General features: G+C 33.2%; 2 protein-coding genes across 2 annotated transcripts; both read right to left on the bottom strand.

Annotated features, from left to right (window-relative positions):
• Positions 1 to 673: 673 nt before the first annotated feature.
• On the bottom strand, positions 674 to 4,516 carry LOC109802611 (uncharacterized). The gene is made up of 5 exons (XM_020364056.3): positions 4,045 to 4,516; positions 3,771 to 3,917; positions 2,578 to 2,680; positions 1,862 to 2,042; positions 674 to 1,086 (listed from the first exon to the last, which is right to left on the bottom strand). The coding sequence occupies exons 1-5, from the start codon at positions 4,048 to 4,050 to the stop codon at positions 1,038 to 1,040; spliced, it is 486 nt and encodes a 161-aa protein (XP_020219645.2). The 5' UTR covers positions 4,051 to 4,516; the 3' UTR covers positions 674 to 1,037.
• Positions 4,517 to 5,600: 1,084 nt separating this feature from the next.
• On the bottom strand, positions 5,601 to 22,504 carry LOC109801802 (T-complex protein 1 subunit theta). The gene is given in 18 exon segments (XM_083062117.1): positions 5,601 to 5,880; positions 8,307 to 8,354; positions 8,438 to 8,538; positions 9,025 to 9,207; positions 11,405 to 11,508; positions 13,643 to 13,700; positions 13,936 to 14,145; positions 18,611 to 18,705; positions 18,915 to 19,042; positions 19,194 to 19,266; positions 19,344 to 19,416; positions 19,535 to 19,668; positions 20,818 to 20,895; positions 21,038 to 21,199; positions 21,288 to 21,434; positions 21,539 to 21,747; positions 21,750 to 21,800; positions 22,137 to 22,504. Coding segments are annotated over 18 exon segments (2,076 nt in total). The 5' UTR covers positions 22,285 to 22,504; the 3' UTR covers positions 5,601 to 5,806.
• Positions 22,505 to 22,715: the final 211 nt, after the last annotated feature.

Below are 22,715 nucleotides of genomic sequence, written 5' to 3' on the forward strand. Positions count from 1 at the left end.
AAGAAAAATACTCAGTAAAATTTGTCAGAGTTTAAATGGATAATGTGCAATATATTGATGAATGTCAAATTTAGGAATATCATGCAATATTAATTCATAATTCTATTATGCGCATCATTTGAATACAAATCTAAAAATATTTTGAAGAATTTTCTACTGAAATATATTTTTTATTTTTAATAAAATAGTTTTCAAAAATACTTTTTAAGTCATATCCATAGAGATAGGTATGTCAACAATTTTATTACAACTTCTTAGGCATAACAAAAATAAAAAATTATTAAAAAAAAGTACAAGATGCATTTTATGATGTTATAGTCTAAAAGTAATTAACCATCAGAGCCAATACAAAGAGGATTGTGACAATAAGAATAACATGAAACTTCCATCAATTAACCCAAGAGAGAGGTCGCAAGATGAAAATATCTACAAGACAGTCTTTTGCGTTAATTTTATGACATGTAAGTTGATGTTATATACTATAAACGAAGAACATTAGAATTGAATGAATATAAACTCAAAGCAAATGATTTTATATTATTCATCGATTGAAATAAATTTTAGAATAATTATTATCGAAATCAATAAATTTACCATATATGATAATGGTAAACTGTAATTGGATGAAAATGAAAAAAGACAACATTGTGAACGATATTTAAGAAAAAGAAGATTTGTTCAAGAAAACGAAAATTTGTTCCACCTCTCATTAAGTTTTGTTTCTTCACAAATAAAACATAAAATAATGTAAAATTACCCGAAAAAATGGAGTACGCTACACATCCTTGCAACAATTTTCTACAAGGGTATCTGCTCCAGCTATTATTTCTCCCCTACACAAATAGGAAAAAGTTGTCTAAGAACTAAAAGCTATGAGCAACCTAATATCAATACTCCTTAACCTCATTCTCCTGCATGCAACTTCTGCAATGAGGAAGAAACTCTAAATGAGAGTTTCCACAACAAAAAGTACATGTTTTGTCACAAGCATAAACTAGAAATTCAGAAATTTTAGGCCCTCCATAAACAGCAAATCTTTATTCGCTGCTTCCAACCTTCTGCTTCTTTTGTTTGGTTGTCAGAGAACTGCATAGAAAAAATAATATTAACATTGTCATATATACACACCTCAAAAACATAACAGGCCTAAGGGTGACGGTCAAATGGACAAGCTGCTTTTTAATTGATGTTTACAATTTTTTTTTAAAAGAAAAATGTTTCTAATGCAAAATAATCTAGTGATTGTCATAAATATTAAAATAAAAAACAAATTTATGATTGTTGACAATATATGTATATATATAATAGAAAAGCTGCTGATTTTGCAAGGTTATTCAAAATAGCGATTTAATCAAATTTAGATTCCTTTTAGCTTCCGAGTATTCTAAAAAGTTGAAGCAAATGAAAAACATTTAAAATTGATATTTTTACTAAAAAAATTGTAACAAATGGGACTCTAATCCCCACTAAAATCGCTTTAAAACAGTCTATTCAAGAGACAATCAGTCAATCACTTGAATAGTTCATACTACATTAGGCCACTTATGTTAGAAATAATTAGAAAATAAAGGGTTGTGAACAAGTGTTAGATGAAGGATTGAGAGTTTATATGCTTTAAGAGACATTATTCTTCTGTAACCACAAAGTTCATGAAGGGTTATTGATATTGTGCTAATTTAGTGTGCTGATTAAATAGTCATGTAATAGTTATGGGTTTCTCTACCATAAATAGAGTACCAATCCTTGTAGCTTGTGTCAAAAAACCAATACAATCTCCTGTTTTCTATAATCTCCTTTTTATTTTTATAACAAGTCATATTTGTAGAATTGGTAAACATACATATAAGTTTGGTAAACTTACCTTCCAAGAAATGTTTGTATATCAGCATCGAGACAAGTACTTAGCTCGTCAATGTTTGCATCAACCTCATTGTTACATTTCAATAGGTTGGAAGCATCTAGAAATGCAGTAGAATTCACCTTGTTGGGGATAAGTGATGAATCTTTTACCTCTGCTTTGAGATGTTCTATCAAAACAAGTGCTGCACAAAATTTCATTGGAAGTTAGAAAATGTAGCTAAATAGTAATCATGTGTTATCTAATCTAACCACCACCAGGCAAGAAGTGGATAGATTTTCATGCAACCTGATAGTAAGAAATTCATTAAATTTGCAATGAATATAATAATATTCCCTTGAGTTCTAAAACTCAAATTCAAATTGCAGGTGCAAATCATGAATTGCGACATTAATTCTCTAGAAATTCATTTTATGTATGCAACAGGAGGGTGCAATAGCCTAGGAGAAGCCAGTTTCCTCCAATGATTTCAATGAATGAAATCATGCAAAGAACATTATAACTAATTCCAGATATAACGGGTATGTGTTGTCTTTTTCTAATAAAAAAATGTGACCTCTTCTACCTTGCCTCACCATTATTAATATCAACATTAATATACAGGAACACAACAAAAGAGACGTGAAACAACAAACGCATAGTTTTGTTTTTTTTTATTTCATTCAAAATCATGGAACATTATGCATATGAAATTTTGAAAAGGCTTGCAAACAACGTACCAATGGCTCGAATCATTCTAAGGTTGAATTTATTTGCTAGCTTCTTACAACCTATCATTTTTGCAAGCCGAATGATCAACAATTTCAAACTAATCAGCATGTCCTGCAAAAGTTTTCAATTTTGAACATCAAAACTCAAAAGTTAAGAGCTTACATGAGAAATCACTCTAAAATGAAGGGGCATATCCAAATTCATGTACACACATACCCAGCTAGTATTGACTGATCCAAGTCTACTTTAAAATAGATTTGCACATATAACCTGATCTAAGACAGGCTTTATTACACGACTATTATTTAATGAACTCGATAAAACATGGTCCACTTTAAACTAGATTTGCACGTTTAAACCAGTCTAAGACAGAGACTATCACACTGCATTCTTTAATGAACTAGATAATCCGATTATTTTTGTTTTCACATGCTCAAATGCTTTTAAAGACAATAAGTTTTATTAAAGAGAGAATAGTGGTACAATGGGGTCAGGTAGGGGAATAAGATATCCATCAAAGAAAAATGTGTGTATGGAATCTTTAAAAAAGAGCAAGGCGGCCTAATCTCTGAATTATAGTGATGAAATAACAAGCACCAAAGAGAAATCATAGACGCAATTCTTTCCCAAATAAAATGGCAAATCAAATCCTAAAAAATTGAGACCATTCCTCTCTGATTAAACAGGGCTGTAAAGATAGTATACTGCTACAGAAAACGTGCCTTCTTGTAAAGCCACCATAGATATGGACAAATAGAAATATACATCAAACATGCAAAATTCTTATTCCAAAGGAAATTGGCTAGAGCGAAAATACCACACTACAATGTTATTTAAAGGAGAGTTGTTAGTTTGTTAACTAATACACCTAAACATTAGATTTATTTTATTACTTTCAGTACTATTATTAATTTTGTTTTCAACTTGAAGATATTTTATCTTCATCCCCTTACACTTTGCACATTCATCTATCTATCCACTCTAATAATATTATTATTCTATAGAAAAATGCTCAAGAGTGTGATTATTGCATCTTCTGTAATCTGAGCATGACTTCAGATAAGAAACATTTTACCAAACACCTAGAGCTCCAAACAATAAAGTAGCATAATCTGATGCCACCAACCTAGAGAACCTAAAAATAAAGAAAACAACGATGCGATGTGATCCATCACGTTATTGAATAAGAAAAGAGACTTACAATCTCAGACTCTGAAAGAGAGCAAAGCCAAGCAACATCTTCAACCCTAGTCTCGCAATTTTGATCTGGTTCAACCATGTATTTCAACCTTTTCTTCAGTTGTCTGTCCTTCATACGACCCAATTGAGGATTATAAGATCTGAACTCCTATTAAAAATTTAATCAAAACAAAACAAAGTGTTAACTCAAAAATAAAAGAAAAAATGTAGCGTTTCTAACCGACACCAAAAGTGAATAATGAATGGATGGTAACAAAATTAAATATATATCTAACTTTCATTAGTAGTCAATAGCGCTTGTCGCGGCCGCTACCGCGGCGCGTCGGAGCGGCTCCGTGCCGCTTCAGAAAGTTTGTTGCGGAGCGCTTTAAAGGAGAGGTCGGAGCGGCCGCGAATGCGGCGGAGCGTGGCAGCGCGATCGCGGGTGGGCGACAGATTTTCTCTTCTTTTTTCGGTGGATATCCGTCAATCTGTCTCCTACGACGACGGCTCTGTCTTCTCCGACGGTGGCTCTGTCTTCTTCGGCATCTACTGACCTGTCTTCTTCTAAGAGGGAAGACAGGCAGGCGGTGACGGCTGGATTGAACGGTTGCAGGAAAAAAAAATAGGTCGGAAAAGTTGGGCCGTCCAACTTTTATTTTCTCTTTTAATTTCTCTATTATTTTAGAGAGTAACCTTTCTTTATTTTTAATTATTATTATTATTATAATTCAGATAATATTTTAAGTAATAAAAAATTTAATATAAGATTTTAAAAAAAAAATTCTTAATTTTTTATTTTATTTAACTACTATAAATTTTTTTTATTGAAAATATTTAATTTATAAATTATATATATATATATATATATATATATATATATAAATTAGAATAACAATATCTCGCTGGCTATGCGCGGCTACACGGGATTAATATCTATGATATTCTATGTAGGAATGACAAAAATATCCGCACCCACGAGTATTTGCGGATAAAATCCGTTATAGATAATAAATAGAAAAACTAATTGGGTACCTGCGAATAATAGGAACGGATAACTTTTTACTCGTTTATAAATGGGGTGGGGGTGAGTATGATAATATCCATAATCGTGGGTACTCGTTTAATAATATTTCTTAAATAACCTAATTATCCTTGTACCACATAACCCTAAAATCACGCTCTCTCATTTTATTTTCTTATGAAAGTGAGGTTCTTAACGTAGCAAGTTATTTCAGAAGGCCCAAAAGCACAATATGGGTGATTTAGTAGCCTAGAACGGGTCGTTCCCAATCTGGAACGGGCCGTTCCAAACTACTAAATTGACCTGTAAATCGTAGTTGAGAACGGGCCGTTCTGGATGGAGTACAGGGCATTCTGGAGGGAGTACGGGCCGTTCTGGATGGAGAACGGACCGTTTTGGATGAATCGCAGAACCACTTCAAGAAAAATCAGCATTATCTACGGAAAAAATTCGTAAATAATGATGAAAATCCGTAGATAACTGATAATTATCTACAGATTATCTATGGAAAAAAATCCGTAGATAATAAGGTCATAGATAACATTATCTATGGAAATTTCCGTAGGTAAGTTATCTACGGAAATTTCCGTAGGTAAGTTACCTATGGAAATTTCAGTAGATAACTTATCTACGGAAATTTTTGTAGATAACTGATTTCAACATAGAAGAACTATTTCTTGGGGAGCCAAATATATCCATACACAATGTTATAGAAGCTGATGAGAAAAACATATAAACAAAAATTAAAGGAAAACAATCTGATACATTTCAACAAAAATAATTGGATCCATCAGAAAACATATAAACAAAAATCAAAAGACATCAATCTGATCCATTTAATAAAAATTAAAATTTCTCTCCCACTTTCTCTGACAAATGCACATTCATGAAACCAAATCTACTATAAACATAAGAAATAAGGACTCACTATCCAAATCTAAATGAACAATTTAAAACAGACACGTCTCCGTTCAACAAGGCACCAATAAGTATGTAGCGTATAGACTAGGACTGGGAAATAGCACAAAGAATCCTCAACCAGTCCACACAATTATCAGGAACGCCTGACTCACCAAGACAAGCTCCCTATTTCCCCTTCCGTTCTCACCTATATTTCACTAACCCAAAATAATAAACAAACCAAGAATACAAGCAACAAAAAACAAATCATTAAATATGAGAGGCATTAGATTCCAATGAAAAATTCAAAACTCCAAATAAGATGCAACCATGCACCAAGAACAGTTTGAGTGGCTCTGGTGATGATTTTGAATGTCAGAAGAGATTTTAGAGTCATCACAGCCTAATTTTTGAATAGCAAGTCCATAAAGATACAACCGATGCTTCATTCCTTCCATCATCTTGAGGATTTTCTTGGTTTAGATTTAGTCATATATATATATTCTCCTATTGACAAAGCAACTGCCTCCATAATAAGAGTCTTTCACACGTTAATTTTTGGTCACCACATAGAAAGATAGTGAACCCCATATAGCACTACTATATGGTTTGAGGTGATTGCTAGAAGAATCTTATATTTAAATCAAACATGTCCCATAATGGCTATGGTGCCATTCGATCAATTCCTTATGCAAGTTATGATTGCGTAGCAGTACTGAAAGATGAAAAATAGAAACCATATTGGTTACTGTTAATGGAGATAGATTATTAACTTATGATGATTACTTTTGAAGCAGTGCAGGTCCCAAAAGTAAAGTCACACCAAATGTTGGCCTACTGAGGGTATTCCCTTGACCATTGATGTAACTTCAACCGGCCCACATCTCTATTTATTATTATCAATTAAATCACTACTTTTAAATATTTATATTGCTTTTATACTATTTAATTATTATTCCAGAGTCATAGCAGTGTATGTAGTGCTTACACTTGCACATGTCCCATACATACATGTCATAACTCTAAAACTTATATTCTACCTCCATAACTGCTGACGCATATCAATCATACTAATACTATATTCAGACACTTTCTATATAATCAATTCCCAGCCTCATAATTACTGTCAAAAGTTGAAAAAGTTATTTGCTGTTTTGACTTTAAGTGATTTTATTATTGATTTTAATCGAATAGAAAATTAATTCAAACTCATGCTATATATGCAGACTTCATTACCTTTCTGGTATTACTTATCAAAATTAAAAAAGAAGTCTAAAGTAATCATTAGCATAACAAACTAGTTCCAGTAGAGAGGGTGGGGGAGTGCATGCATGCTTCAAACCTGCCTATGTGAAATTAGATTTTCTTTGGTTAGCATTAGCATAACAGCTCCTTCACAAAATTACACTGATAAATATGATTTTCATTGATGTTTCAGGATTTTAGATAACTGAAATCATCCTCTTGCTAATGTAGATTAAACCATTAGATAGGCAAATGCTTATTTTGGCTTTCTGTGTAAGATTTAGATACATAACTACTTGATACATAACCATTAGATTTTCATAATGCTTATTTTGGTTGAAAACGTGCAGAACAGACTGAATGTGCTAATTATGCAGACACCTGTGTTAACCACCAATTCACCTGACAATGAAGGTCAGTAGAAATCCTAGTTGATCCAACGTTGGAAACAGCATAACAAGGAAATTTCCCCGCATGTGTAATTTAATTTTAATACTATCAAGAGCTGATACTAATGAATTGAAGGCAAAGGTGGTGATTATGCTAAGAATATATTTGAACAAGCTAGAATGTAGGCAATAGAATGAAGTTGGTCAAGGAGACACAAGTCACAGAGAATGTTTCTGGTCCCAGTGACTCCAAAGTGTGACTAAACAAGGAGTGGGACGTGGCCTTCCAGCATTCTTCATGAATATGTTTTGCTGCCCCAAAACCACATGCTTTTTGGACCCTAAGTCATGCATGCTTCCCTTTTTATTTTAATTTCTCACCTCAGTATGATCAGCACCACCAATAGCTAAATGATGTTCTTATCTTAATTCATAAAAAAGACAAACTCATCATGGTTTATCATCATGAGCGGAAGGAGAATAATCAGTGACCTCTTTAGCCAACTCATTCAAATTTTAAAAAAGACAAATATGAAGGCTGGTAACTTTTGCTGCACTATTAGGACCACTGTCAGAAAATTTCAAGACAATGAAAACGAGGGGTGAAAAAAATGAACCAATTTACCCCCCCTCCTATGTTACTTATCAACATGAATGCACAGTATAACTTCATCAACACATTACACCTGAAAGTAAAACTTAATAAATTGTAGGAACAATATATATAAATTATTGCAAGTATATATAAATAGACGAGGCAGAGGAGAGGCAAGTATATATAAATTCTTACAAGAATGAATGCTGATGCATCAAATATATAAAAAACTATTTTCAGAATTTAAAGTGTGAAAGATGGAAGTCTTCTTCTTTTATAGGATGAAATTAGAAAATTCCAGAAAGGGAGATATGGAACTGAGAACAAACAATATAAATCACAAAGAGCAGAGAAAAGAAAACAGAACCAAAGAACATAAGATATTGCTAATACTCATCATGGTACCTTGTTTCACAACAGGAGACATTACTGACATAGATTTTCCTTCCGGACCTGAAAGATACAAATGAATATATTATAGAAACAAGTCACAAGTATTTGGAAAAGATACACTGATGGAAGTCTGGATGCTAAACCTTCAAAATTAATGGGAATGTACACAAAAGCCAAACAACAACCAACGTTCTCTTTGGTCAAGTTATACTCAGATGTACCTGTTGATACTAACAAAAAGCTTCTGCATAGATTTTCCACGATGAAACAAGAGTAAAGAGCTTAGTAAGTTCAATGAGGGATGAAAAAAAATTAAATTTTTAAACAAAACAAAAGCAGGAAGCATCCCCAAAGCACTGTAAAAAATGCAATTCTAATTTGCAAAAGCACAAATCAAAAGTCTAGAATAAAGGAATTTATATTTTAACTTGATGCTTCCATGCCCTTTAGTAAAGTGCAAAGAAGAAAATACAGACCCGGAATCCCTGTTTTCCCGTAACCAAGAAATGTTTGGCTATGATGCTTGTTTCATTCTCAGCACCACCTAAAGTAATAAATGTCAAAATAATTGGTGATCTACGAGAGAATAGCAAGGTCACTGCAACTGGTATTTTTACAAATGCTGAACGAAGCTTATTTTTACAGAGCAGAATGAAAGCTTAAATAAATAAAAGTATAAAAATTGAGGAAGAATGAAAGCGAGAAACAGAGCAGAGAAGCCATAAAATACCTAATACAAGGAGGTGTGGTGGCCGGCGAGGGACTGCTGGAACGATTTAACACAGCTGGAGGTGTGGTGGCCGGCGAGGGACTGTTGGAACGGTTTAACACAAAACGAGGAGTGGTGGCCAACGAGGGACTGTTGGAACGGTTTAACGGAGAAGGATCTATGGTGGCCGGCGAGGGAGTGTTGCTGCCGTTTAACAGAGAAGAGAAGAGAGGAGGTCTATTAGGGTAACACGAAAGTTTCAAAACATATTCCGTATATCAGCATTATTTTTTAATTTTTGTTTCTGCTCAGTTTTTTTAAAATAAATAAATAAATAAATAAACATTTATTTTAAAATTTAATTTCAATCAAATATGTTATTATTGATATTAAATAATAATAAATTTTTTAATATTAAATTTAATATATTAAAATTAATTAAATATTTATATTTAAGAAATTATTACAGATTTTAGACATATTTTAAAGTTTCTATTTTATTAAATTAATTAAAAATTAATTATATTTTATCATTTTTTAATAAAGTGAGTGAATGATAATGAATTAATTAAAATTTTAAAATATATTTTTATTAAAAATAACTTTTTGGTCAATATGATAACTAAAAAGTATTATAATAAATAATCAAATTAAATAAATTAATTCTTATAATGGTTATTTTTTTCATAATGCTAAATTAAATATTCTAATTATTTTATAATAAATACAAATAAAAATATAATAAAATATGTTAACTGATATTTTAAATAAAATATATTAAAATATTATAATCAAAAGAAATTTAATATTAAATCAAAATATTATATAAATCATAACTAAATTATATTCTGATATTAAATTTATTATATATTAAAATTAATTACATATTTATATCAAAGAAATTGCTCTAGATTTTAGATTTTATTTATTATGTTTTATAATAAATAAAATCCAATATTAAATCAAAAGATTATAAGAATCATAACTTTAATCCAGGTAAATATCTTTTATAATCAAAAGAAATCTAATATTAAATCAAAAAATAAAAAAAAATTATAACTAAAATATTTATAAATTTTATAATATTAAATTTAGTATATATTAAAATTAATTAATTAAATATTTCTATTTAAGAAATTGTTACAGATTTTAGATATATATTTTAAAGTTTTTATTTTATTAAATTAATTAAAAATTAATTATATTTTATCACTTTTTAATCAAGTGAGTGAATGATAATGAATTAACTAAAATTTTAAAATATATTTTAATTAAACATAATTTTTTGGTAAATACGGTAACTAAAAAGTATTATAATAAATAATTAAATTAAAAAAGAATAAATTTTATAATGATTATTTTTTTGATGATGTTAAATTAAATATTCTAATTATTTTATAATAAATAAAAATGAAAAGATAATAAAAATATGTTTTACCTACGGAATTTATCGACGAAATTATCTATAGATAAGTTATCTACGGAAATATCCATAGATAACTTATCTTCGGATATTTTCGTAAATAACTGGACATTATCTACGAAAAAAATTTCGTAGATAATATTTCGTAGAAAATTAAATATTATCTACGGAAAAAATTTCATAGATAATATTTCGTAGATAATTAAACGTTATCTACGGAAAAAATTTTGTAGATAATATTCCGTAGATAATAACAGTTTTTCATGATATATGAGAGTGGTGCTCAGGTAGGCCACTGGATTTGCGAGTGGTGCTCAAGTAGGCCACTAGGTTGGGTGAGTCTCCTCTAAGTCCTTAGCTAGTGTTGGAGCAGGGTATGAGGTTTAGGGTTATTCCCTTAATCAAGTACTCGGGAAATGCGTGGATCCTTGTGGATAGTCGGTGGGCGAACTCCACAATTGACTTGGTTATGTATGCCAAGGTCGTGGTAAGCCTGTACCCAGCTGTGCTATACCTAATGGTGGATCTGGACTTCTAATTGTGTAGGTGACATCATCCGAGTAAACCCGAGTGAGGATTATATCCTGTTTAGTTGTGATCGAGTGGGCGCATTGGGCGTGAAAACGGTTGGGGTGGTTTCGGTAGGATGGGATGTCACTTATACAACTCTATTGTTAGGGAGATCTCCTAGGTGTATGCGTGACGACGCATTAGATGATTGATATGCATTGATATCTGTCATGAGATGCATTTATTGCATGGTTATTAATATGATGAAGTGTGGTGTTTGACTTCATGATTGGTGGATTGTATTTTATGCATGAGTAGTATTGGATAGAGTGTATGGTGTGACTCTATGAATATGATTAATAGTTATATGATTGTGTAATATAGATTATTGTTCTATACTTGTATGATTGATTTTTGAACTCTAGCTTACTCTTCTATTTTCATGTGGATGGACTGCGATGATCATACCTTGTATGGGAGCAGGTCAGGGCTAGCTTGGAGTTGGGGTGACTGCTGCGAGACGGGGAGTTTGATCCTCGTGTTAGAGTTACCATTTTGGGTAACGATTTCGTCTGTGCTTGACCAGCATTAGAGAATATTATTTTTGGGATGACTGTATATATATGGTGTTCTATTTTATAACTAGAAACTTAGTTATTTTCATTCTTATTTATACCTATATGTATGAGTTATCCAGCTTAATATTTCTCTTAGTTCACTAGCAATAGTGCGATTCCACTAAGTGTAGAGACCATGACGGGTCGTTACAAGGTTGATGAAGTTACCAACATGTATTAAGCATGTTATAAAATTATGTTGGATGTAATTTGATTAATTTTCTAGTTTTGATTAGACTAATAAGATTTATATATTTTAAGTTGTTTACTTTTGTTTGGAATTATAAGATTGAATTATTGTAGCTTTGTGATATGAGACTTTCACTTATGAAATTAATGTATTTTAAGTTATTGATTATCTTGCATTTTTATTATTATTTCAACAAAACAAACGTTAAATACAAGTTCAAAATTAACATTGAATTTTTATTTTTAATATTTCAATGACATTAAATATAAACTTAAAATTATTTATGATATAATTTTTTTAATTTCTTAAAAAATTTATAAATAACCATGGAAATCCATAAATATTCATGGGTATTCAAAGAATTCATGAATACCCGTTTAATGGATATCCGCATGAATATAGGATAGGTATAGGGTCAATTTTCATCCGGTAGAGCGGAGACGGGTTTACTATTACCCGCTCTCATAAGACCTCATTACCATCCCTAATTCCATGTGTGTGCTTCTCCACAGCTTAAATAATTTCTTAAGAAATGATTTTGAAAAAAAGCAAGGAGTACAAAGATTTTTGGCAGCACACTACATATGTTTCCATTTGATGGCTCTAATTAGAGCTGTATATACAGATATGCAAGGGGAAGTCTTAATTCATGAACTTACTATGGATAATTTTGTTCCGGTGGCCAGAGAGATCCCCTCAAAATAGCTACACAACAGAGAGATTTCAGAAGTCTTTTGCAAGATCATCATTATTTTTCCTCCTTGTTAATTAACTATTGTCTTTCATCCAAGAAAAGGACAACAATCCATGATATTTGGCATAATCATGGACCGAACTTGTTTATTAGGATTAGAATTACATTAGTAAACTAGTTAGGATGCATTAGTTCTGCAATGGCTACCACTATTTTTTTTTTGATAAATTGTTCCAATATGAAGTTGATAAAAAGGGTCTATTTGACATCATTTGGATCCAATTCTATAACAACCCATCATGCCAATACAATGGGAATAGTGGGAGTGGTTATATTTCGCCTTATGTGCTTAATTCTCAAGTGTTATCGTCCAATGTCATAGTTCAGATACATATAGCAACATTTAATCACAATTGCAAATAAGGATCTTTGGGAGGCTTATCAATTCATATACTTAAATTAAAAAATTCTAAAAGACGAAACCAAACATATAAATGAACAAAATACTAGGACCAAACATAAATCAAAAACCCTAACAAGAAGTGTAGAGATGAGTGAGACAAACCAGAGTAAGATAGAAATCAACCACCAAATGGTAGTGAAGTACTCTTCGGACAAGGCTTAATATATACAATATGTATGCATTTTTAATTTTATATGGTTATATTTATTTATTTGTAGCATATTTTTTTTTTCCTTTTTTTTATTTTTTTTTTATTTTTGTATGCGGGCTAGCCCGCCAACCCGCCTGCCCGTCCTTAGGCGGGGCGGGCCAGCATCTCAAGCCCGTTTTATATTGGCGGGCCAGTCCGGCCCGACCCGTTTTTGGCGGGTCAACAGCGGGGCGAGCCAAAACGGGCCGAACTGACCCGTTTTGCCATCCCTAATCATGTACCCATACTCTTCAATATAGTTGCTAATTTACAAAAGCTGCATATTATTAACATTACTCTTAACTGCAGGTTGCAATTTTCCTAAGTTTCTCCCTGAAAATAAATGGAACAAGATACAACAAGAAAGGGGGAAAAGTCCACATCATCAATACAGCTTGCCCACTGTTAGTTGGATAATCCTTCAAAAATATATTTATTAACTATTAAAAAAATCGGGTTTCTAAGCTTGTTTCCTAAACAAAATTGTGCTTTGGAGGTACATATTTAGGTGGCAATATGGAATTGACTAGGAACAATTATTTAAATGATTACCTGGTCCACCCGTAGTATAGTGCATGAAGCATCCGCGACATACTTAAGAGCAAAGAACCTGAAAAGAAAAAACAATGAGATGAAACTAGTCTATCAGGCAATATGAAGATAAATCCCAATTCAACATAGTATCTCCAATCTTAGCAGTTGAAAGAATGCATTAGCTCCATAACTTTTATATGACAAGGCTTTTAGAGAAATCTACACTACAATAAAGAAAAGCCAGTTCATTATTTTCTCAAACTATGGGGTTGCCACTATATAAAACATGTTTGTGTTAGAACAAAGCTTACTTAGTCACATGGAGATCCCAAATGCTCAAGGTTGAGACATCCTTACAAACACCTTCTTCCAAATCAATGCCAACTTTGGCATTTCCAGATGCATGTTCTGCATATAAAGAAGATATGATCTCCATTGCATTTAGCCCAGCATTCTCAGCCAAAGTTCTAGGAATCATTTCAAAACTTTCAGCAAATTTTGCTATAACATACTGATCCAACCTGCAGAGTCATTGCAAACATTTAGTCCATCAGATTCTTGTGTCAAATACCAAATAACCATTAAACAAAGTAGACATAGCATTGACATAACCCAATAAACTACATCAAACAGGTGATCAGAAAAGAGCCACATCTTTGAAACAAAGAAAGAGATATCCAGGATGATAATGAGTATAATAAGCTTATACATTTGGCATACCAGTGAATAATACCAAAGGGCCAAAAGCCAATGAAGAAGTAAGAGAAAGAAAAAGTATATGCATTGCAACTTTATCAAGTGACCAGAGGAATATGACTTGAAAATAAAACTGGGAGATGTTTCAAAGTTTAAATATATAGGTTAAATACAACAAAAGAATGGGGAAATTAATGAGAACGTGACACACAAAATGCATGCGGGATAGCTAAAATTGAGAAAGGCATCAAGGACCTATCAAGTTCAAAGGAAAACTTTATCATACTTCTATATGCCTGATTAGACTATATGGTATCGTTGGGCTTAGCAAAAATTAGAATGTTGAGATGAATGAGTAGTACGTATGTGCAAAGTTCAGTTTTTTCAGAAAACCAAACTGAGCGAGACTGGACCATTTTCAAAATGGCTCAATTCAATCTAGTTTGATTATCCACTTTCTAAAAGCAGTTTGGTTAACCAAACTATTTATACAATGTGGTTTGGTTCAATGTTGTCAAAAAATGGTTATAACACCGATATAATAGTACGGCGGGGCGGTTTTGGTTCTTGTCACCATTCGATATCCGCAATATGGCATTTTGTGATGCTGCCCACCATTTCTGCCGTGGCGGGCGCCATGGCCGTTTTGTCCCGTTACGTTATGAAGGTGATGGTAGGCGTAATGGGTCTAGGGTTTTTGGGGCCAATTTTGGGCTTTGACCTAGGCCCAATTTGAGTATCCTAATGGTTTTGGTGTTCGAGAGTGAGAATAGAGCCGCGACAACCACCCACCCAAATGCACTTCTATGACCTTCAATCCATCTCCAGTGACGTTCCTTTATCATCACCCACCACTCGCTGCTCACCTTTCTGACCGGTGACCTGAATCGCGGTGGTCCAACACTCCGACAAGCAACCATGATGCGCGAACAGGACTTACAGAAGTTGAAACCGCCCTTGATCACCTTCGTTCACCGTCGTTCACCACTCCTTGGTCATCTTTCTGACCGGCGACCTAAACTGTGATGGCCCAACACTCGAGCGAGCAATTCTAACGATCATAGCCAAACTTAAAAACTGAACTCTTGTTATTTTTTTTTTCCAGTTTTAATCCTCCTTCCTTTGGTTTTCCCAACTCCTTTGAGTCCTTTCTTAATGAGTTTGTTGCTGCATCTACAACAATTTTTTTTAATCCTAATCTACCAATTGGGTCAATTTAAATTCCTATTTTGTTCTAAATTCTAAACTAACATTGAGTTCCTATTTTATTATTGTTCTTATTCTTATTTTTAGGACAATGTCTAGGAATCCTACTCAAAGTCAAACATCCTCAAACTCTGTAAAGAGGATAGATATAGGATGAAAACATTGTCATCCTACCAAAGAGAATGATACCAATGAAATTGTTGTAATTATTGTCAAAAAATCATGAAAAGGGGGAATTACAAGAGGAAAACATCTAATGGGAAAGAAGGGAAATGTTGCACCTTGTCAAAGTTGTCCCAAGGAAGTTAGAGATGAGTTGTGAGCACTTGAAAAAAATAAGAAGATGAAAGAGAGTGAGGCATGCCAAAGAGTAGTGGAAGACGTGACTCTTGATAGTGAAGATTATACATCGGAGTGAGATTTTAGAGAACTAGAAGCTGAAACACTTGGTGCCAATAAAAGGAAGAAGCTTGCTATGAAGAAGGGTCCCATTGATCTTTTTTGTAAATGGAAGGAAACTATAATTGTAAGAAACAAGGATAAATTGAAGCAAATAAATATAAGGGAGACTTGTGACAAGTAAGCTATAGCAAGGATCCACCAATTTATAGCCCGATTTTGGTATCAAGCTAGATGATCTTTTAACATGGTCAAATTGGAGAGCTTCCATGACATGGTTGCAGCTATTGGATCTTTTGGACCACATTTGCAACCTCCAACTTATCATAAGATAAGAGTTCCACTTCTCCAAAAGGAGGTAGAGTATACTAATAATTTGATGAAGAGTCAAAAATAACAATGGGCTAGTTTTGGATGTTCTATTATGTCAGATGCTTTGATGAATAATAAGCAAAGATGCATAATTAATTTTTTGGTGAGCTCTTTTGTAGGGACAATGTTCATCAAATCTGTTGATGGGTCTAATTTTGTGAAAATCGAAGAAAAGTTGAGTTACTTGACTCTATTGTAGAGGAGATTGGAGAGGAAAAAGTTGTCCAAGTCATCACAGACAACGGAAGTAACTATGTTCTTGCTGGCAAGATGTTAGAGGAAAAAAGACCCAAAATTTATTAAACTCCGTGTGCAGCACATTGCATAGATTTAATATTGGAGGACATTGGAAAGCTTTCCAATATTAAGAAGACAATTCAACGGGCAATCTCTCTTGTTGGCTTTATTTATAGCCATTCAAGCAGTTTAAGTTTGTTGAGATTTTATACAAACAAAAGGTAGCTAGTGAGGCATGCAGTGACTCGATTTGCAACCTCTTTTCTTTCCTTGGAAAGGATCCACCAAGAAAAATCAAATTTAAGAAAGATGTTTGTTTCAGATGAGTGGAATTCAAATAGGTTGTCAATATACGGTTCATCGACCCCCAATTTACAACAACTAGCTATGAAGATATTAGGTTTGACTTTTTCATCTGGTTGTGAACGTAATTGGAGTGTCTTTGAGAAAGTAATTAATTTGCTTTTTAAGAGTCAATAATTAATTCCAAATTTTCTTATAATGTTTTCTTAATTATTTAACTTAATGCTACAAATTCATACAAAGAGGAGGAATAGGCTTGTGCATAAAAAAATTACATAACTTGGTCTATGTCAAGTATAATCAAGCACTCAAACAAAGATACAATCTTAAGGACGAAGTTGATCCCATTAGCCTTCATGATATTGATGAATGTAATGAATGGCTTGTTGAAGAGATGGATGGGGATGACGATGATGAAGAAGCTCAAGATGAGAGGGTTTTTGATGGAGATGATCCACTTACGTGGGGATATGTTTATAGGGCTTCAGGGGTTGGAGAGCCTATAATGTATACTAGATGTAGAAGGAAGCAACCTCCATGTGGGGAAGGAGCATCATCTCAAAATGTTTCTAAAAGGGGCAAAAGAGGGCCTTCAACTAGGAAAGGAAAAATGGTTCAAGTTGTTGAAGAAGATTCAGAAGACATTACTGAGGAGTTAGAGGAAGAATTGCCAAATATTAATTTTGAAATTCAGAAGAAGTTGAAGGCTATGCCACTTTGGCTTTCAATGAGGAAAATGATTACAATGAGGAAGAGGAGAATTGTGAGGATGAGGAGGATGATGAAAATTATATTAGCAAAATGTGTCTTGCACTCTTGTTGTCTTTCTACTCCTTTTGTTGTGTTTTAATTTAATCAATTTCAATTAATGAATTATGAATTTTTGGTATTGTTGTTATGATATTTAAACTATTTTTGTTGATACTTAGTTGTTCTCAATTTATTTTTACTGCGTGTGATTTTTTTTTTTGCTTTTTTTTTTGTATATATATATTTTGTTCTTTTGTCCATTATGACATCCGCCATAGACCGCCATAAGTTTATAAAGGATTTTTGGCTCACCGCCATATACAGTTATCCGTTATCGATAACCTTAGTTTCGTTCGGGTTTTTTCCCTCAAAAATCAGTTTTCTAATTCAGTACAATATAGTTCTAGATCAGTCTAGTTCAGTTTTTGCATATCTTTGAAGTGTGGCCTCACCAAAATAGGAGAAGACACAAAAATAATCGTACAAAAAAGATATTGGTGAACACCAATTGAAGAAAAGATCACAGTGGCAGTTAAGGTGGTTTGGATACAAAAAAGTCAACTAGAAGTATCATCAAGAATTAAAGATTGCATGGTTTTAGTCATGTTAAAAGGCGGTGAAGGAGACCAAAGACATTGGAGGAAGTTATTAAAAGGGATCTGATGGTGAATAAGCCTTATTGAAGATTTGGATTATAACTGAGCCAAATGACATCATGTGATTCATGTAGTCAACCTCCTCTAGTAAGATGTGGCTTTTTTTTTTTTTTTTGAGGTGTACTTCTATAAACATCTTGATACGTAATTATGCTCATGCTTCATACTCCACAAACGGAAATATGTAAACATATAATTGGAAACAATATCACAACCATATGCCAAAATCATACAAAAAAAAACCTTTCCTGTAATTAAAAAATATATAAATAATGTGCAAAAGGCATGTGTCTGAAAAAAACACAGTAATGTATCCCCAAGAATGTAAACCACTATCTTTTACAGTGAAAAGGGAAATAAAAAGTACCCTGTCTCCTTGAAGGAAAAATCTTTCACCCTTTTAGCCAACTCAATTTCAGTCGCTGCAGCTCCAGGTACAATACGGCTATCCCTGCACATGGCCTAAAGAATAATTGCTTAGAAAAAGACTAACCAGTATTTCAAATAAAAAATAGCTAAAACATGAAATTGTTTTTAAAAATAAAATTCCTTCTAAACTGCAATCCAAAATCCTTATGTTTGTAGGCCAAATTTTCACAAGATTGATGGAAGGAAGCATCAGAAAATTACCTTCTCAAGATCATTGGAAATTACAAAACATTGGAAAATACCTTGTAAGTGTTCACTCCATCATCAACTGCTCTTTCAAGATCATCTAGTATACTATCAGTACTTCCTCGTAAAACAACAGTGGCCACAGAATTTCCACCCTCTTCATTTTTCACAATGATCACCAGCATATCATTTCATCATATAAAAAAATAAAGGAAATTGCATACCATAATTGGAAATGAGAAGAACAAAAAGAAGGGGGAATAATCTAATATATAAATGACAGATGGAACCAATAAAATGACAGAACCCAAACAATCGGCTTTAACATACCCTAACACCACCAATTTCCTCAACTGAAACAGAATCTACATATCCAAGATCATCTGGATTTGGTTGGCCAAGTTTCAGCTATTTCAGGAAAACAAAATGGGTTAGACAGAAAGTAGAAAACCACTTTATGAAGAGGAACAATCAAAAGCACAAACCATAGCAACAAAACCAGTTGTTCGGCAAAATCGACGTAGTTCAAACTTTGAGCTGATTTTGAGAACCATAAGTCTACAAGCAGGAATTTTGAAATTAGAAAACAATCTATACGTGTACACTTGTAACATTCATATTAATTCAACAGAAAGAGACAATTAAACCATCAAACATGGATAAAGACTTCACATACTTGTAACGCTCACAAAAATGCAAAGCCATCTCTGCTACTGATCCTCCACTAACAATCACTTTGGCACCAGAATCTGCTACTACTTTGATGAGCTCCTCAACTTTAGCCTCTTCAGTTTTTGAATAATTTTCTAGCTATATAAATCAAATGAAGATAACAATTCCAATTAGCAAAAGCATCAAACAATTTAAGAAAACAAAACATGGGAATATTTTGGTCCATAAAATCTCAAGGCTCCACTAGTACTTCAGGTAATAAATAAAGTCATTGCCTAATATAGCAAGAAATAGTTGAAAATCAAAATAAGTAGTCCTAAAAGTTATTGCCAAATTGTTCTACAAGTTTAAATTTACATGTCTAAAATTGTTTCCACTTTCCAACCAAAAGCTCTAGTAACAAATCACTTCAATAAAGCTCAGCATGAAAGAAATAGATGAGGTCATAAATAAAGGCACAATTTGAGAAATCCCATGCTAGTATGCATTAAAGAACTAAGGCTTGCTTGACCTCAAGCTGAAGAATCTAACTGATGCTATATACACATTACATAAAAATATTGCACTAAAAACATGATTATAGCTTAGCATTATAAATACATAGTAGATTTGGTCATACAGCTGAAAAAGCATCCTGAGTTCTTAATCAACTTGAATTAACAATTGATCAACAATGTTATTAATGACAGATGGTGGAGGCCAAAATTTTTCCATATAAACACAGCATTGCAGCCAATGGTACCACCATAGCGGGCCTCCCTTCACAAATTGCCTATGGCAGTTGGCAAAACTTGCCAGGCCATTCTTCTATAGCAGTAATGGTGCCACCATGTAATAACAATGTTGACCAAGCATTATAGACCTGTTAGGCTATAACATATTTTGAGTTTTAACAATTAGCAAAAATGTAGAAACATAAAGCATATACATGCGCAAATGAACTTAGAAACTCCATCAACAATGTCACCTTACAAAATCTACAACACAACTATGACATGGCCCAAAATAATATCTTATTAGAGCCATCCCAATTTTCAGTGGGAGTAAACATAAAACTATGTGAGGAGAAACAATGCCACAAGTTTACAATTGGCATTACTGCATTAGGATTTAGCACAGTACCCAACCACAATCCATTTTCAACCTTCTTATTTGGGAGACGAAATAGATCTCTAGTTTATACCAGCAAACACAAATAGGCTCCACCACTCAAACAATAAAAAAATACATAAAACAAAAGGTAGAAGGTAGTAATCAAATTAAGAACTCTAGACATTTTGATATTACCTGTTCAGCTGTATGTATGAGGACAGTCCCTTTAGTTTCAGTTGTAGACGTATCAACACCACCAGCAAACACAACAACCTTGAATAGAACAGACAAAAGACTTCAGTACTTTGAAACAGTTCACAGTGGTAAAGAATCTCATTCTTAACAAAAATATTATACAGTAGACTCTCCAATAAATGAATAAAACCAAAAATATTCCAACACATAGAAAGCTCACCTTCGCCTTTTCTGCTTGCTTTATAGTTCCAATAACATCACTTTTCAAAACCATTCCTCGAACTACTGTACTGTTATGCAAGCCCCCTCCCAAGAGCTTTGCAACACGGACATTGTCTACGTTAAAGTTTGCAGGGTTTTTGGGACACACTTGGATGCATGCCTATATTTTCCAAACATAGGTCAGAATGTAAACAGTGTGCTTCCAAAGCATTTTATCAAGTAAAATGGGTAAATTAGGATATACTCACATCGGCAACAAGTGAGCATATGGTATGTTCTTGACCAAATTGCTTGCTAGCAACAGTTGCTTTCATTCGAGAAAGAACTTGCTCCTTATCGTGAACATCCATATTCTCTGAACCATCCTCAACCAGTTCATCCAATATTTGAACAGTCTGAAACAAGGCAAAAAATTAGAGGGGAGAGAGAGGGGCAGTATGACATTTAAAGAATAAAGACAAATCACTAAGACTAAGGCTCTCGTCAACAATGGAAAAACCTTGTTGATTGCTTTAGTGTATCCACTGATGATCTCACTAGGATGCAAACCCATCCTAATAAGTTCCTCTGCACCCTGCAGGAGCTCCCCAGCAAATGAAATAGTTAAATTAGCTCCATCCCTAATTTCCTCTTGTTGCGCCTTCCCAGCCAAAACCAAAACCTTGGCAGCAGGATGCTGAACTTCAAGTTCATTCACAATAGTAGCGCATCATTCGTGACAAAAAGCTTGTCCAAGTGATTTATAACCATCTTATTCATGCCTGAAGCAGATCAAACAAAACTTTTAGAAACAAGACCACCACCGCATTCTAAATCTATCCAAACAAACAAAAACTTCCACATGACCCAAATTAGCAGATTCTCTCTGTAGACGAAAAACAAAGACAAAAGCTACTTATTCACAATCTCCCTTAAATTTTCAAGCACATCACATTTACTCTTAGCACTTGATTACGTGAAAAACCTATATCAACATATGATGCAAACGAACACATACCCACATTATAAAAATCCAAACTTTTGGAATCTGAAGATGCAACATTACTTGCGATGAACAAAACAGATTGGAAATGAGAAAGTGTAGGTGTGATTATTACCATTGGGTCCAAGGGAAGTTCGAGTGATAGTGGAAAGTTGTTTGCAGGCGTCGATGTTCTTGAGAACCGCTTCATTGAGACCTATAAGGTGTTTGTGCCCTTCCTTGAGCATGGATTGAATCCCATAGGGTTGAATGTTGAAACCCATCTTCTTGCAATCTTAAAAAACCCTAAACCATAAAACTCTTGAAATGGCAAGTTCTCGTTATGATTTCGTGATGAATAACACGATTCTGGGCAAAGAGGGTCTCACTGTGTTGTTGCTTCTCCAAGGGCCGTCGAATGTGTTTCACAGTCAAAATCGTGAAAAATAAGCAATTCAGACCGCACTATGGTTGTGTTCTTTTTGTGGGTTTTATTTGGTGTGCACAACCCTAATTCCAAACAACTAGTGAAAGTGAGTTGGCCATAATAAAAGAATAAAATTAAGAAAATTTGTGGTTATCTTTAAAATAATGGGATAGTTATACTAATTAATTAAAAAGTGAAAATGTATTTCAACACATTAATTAAAGGATAAATAAATTAAAAAATATAATGTTATAGATATAAAACAATTATAAAACACAGTAAATAAAA

This window comes from Cajanus cajan, chromosome 8 (assembly GCF_000230855.2).
Source record: "Cajanus cajan strain Asha chromosome 8, NIPB_CcT2T_4, whole genome shotgun sequence".
Lineage (NCBI taxonomy): Eukaryota > Viridiplantae > Streptophyta > Magnoliopsida > Fabales > Fabaceae > Cajanus > Cajanus cajan.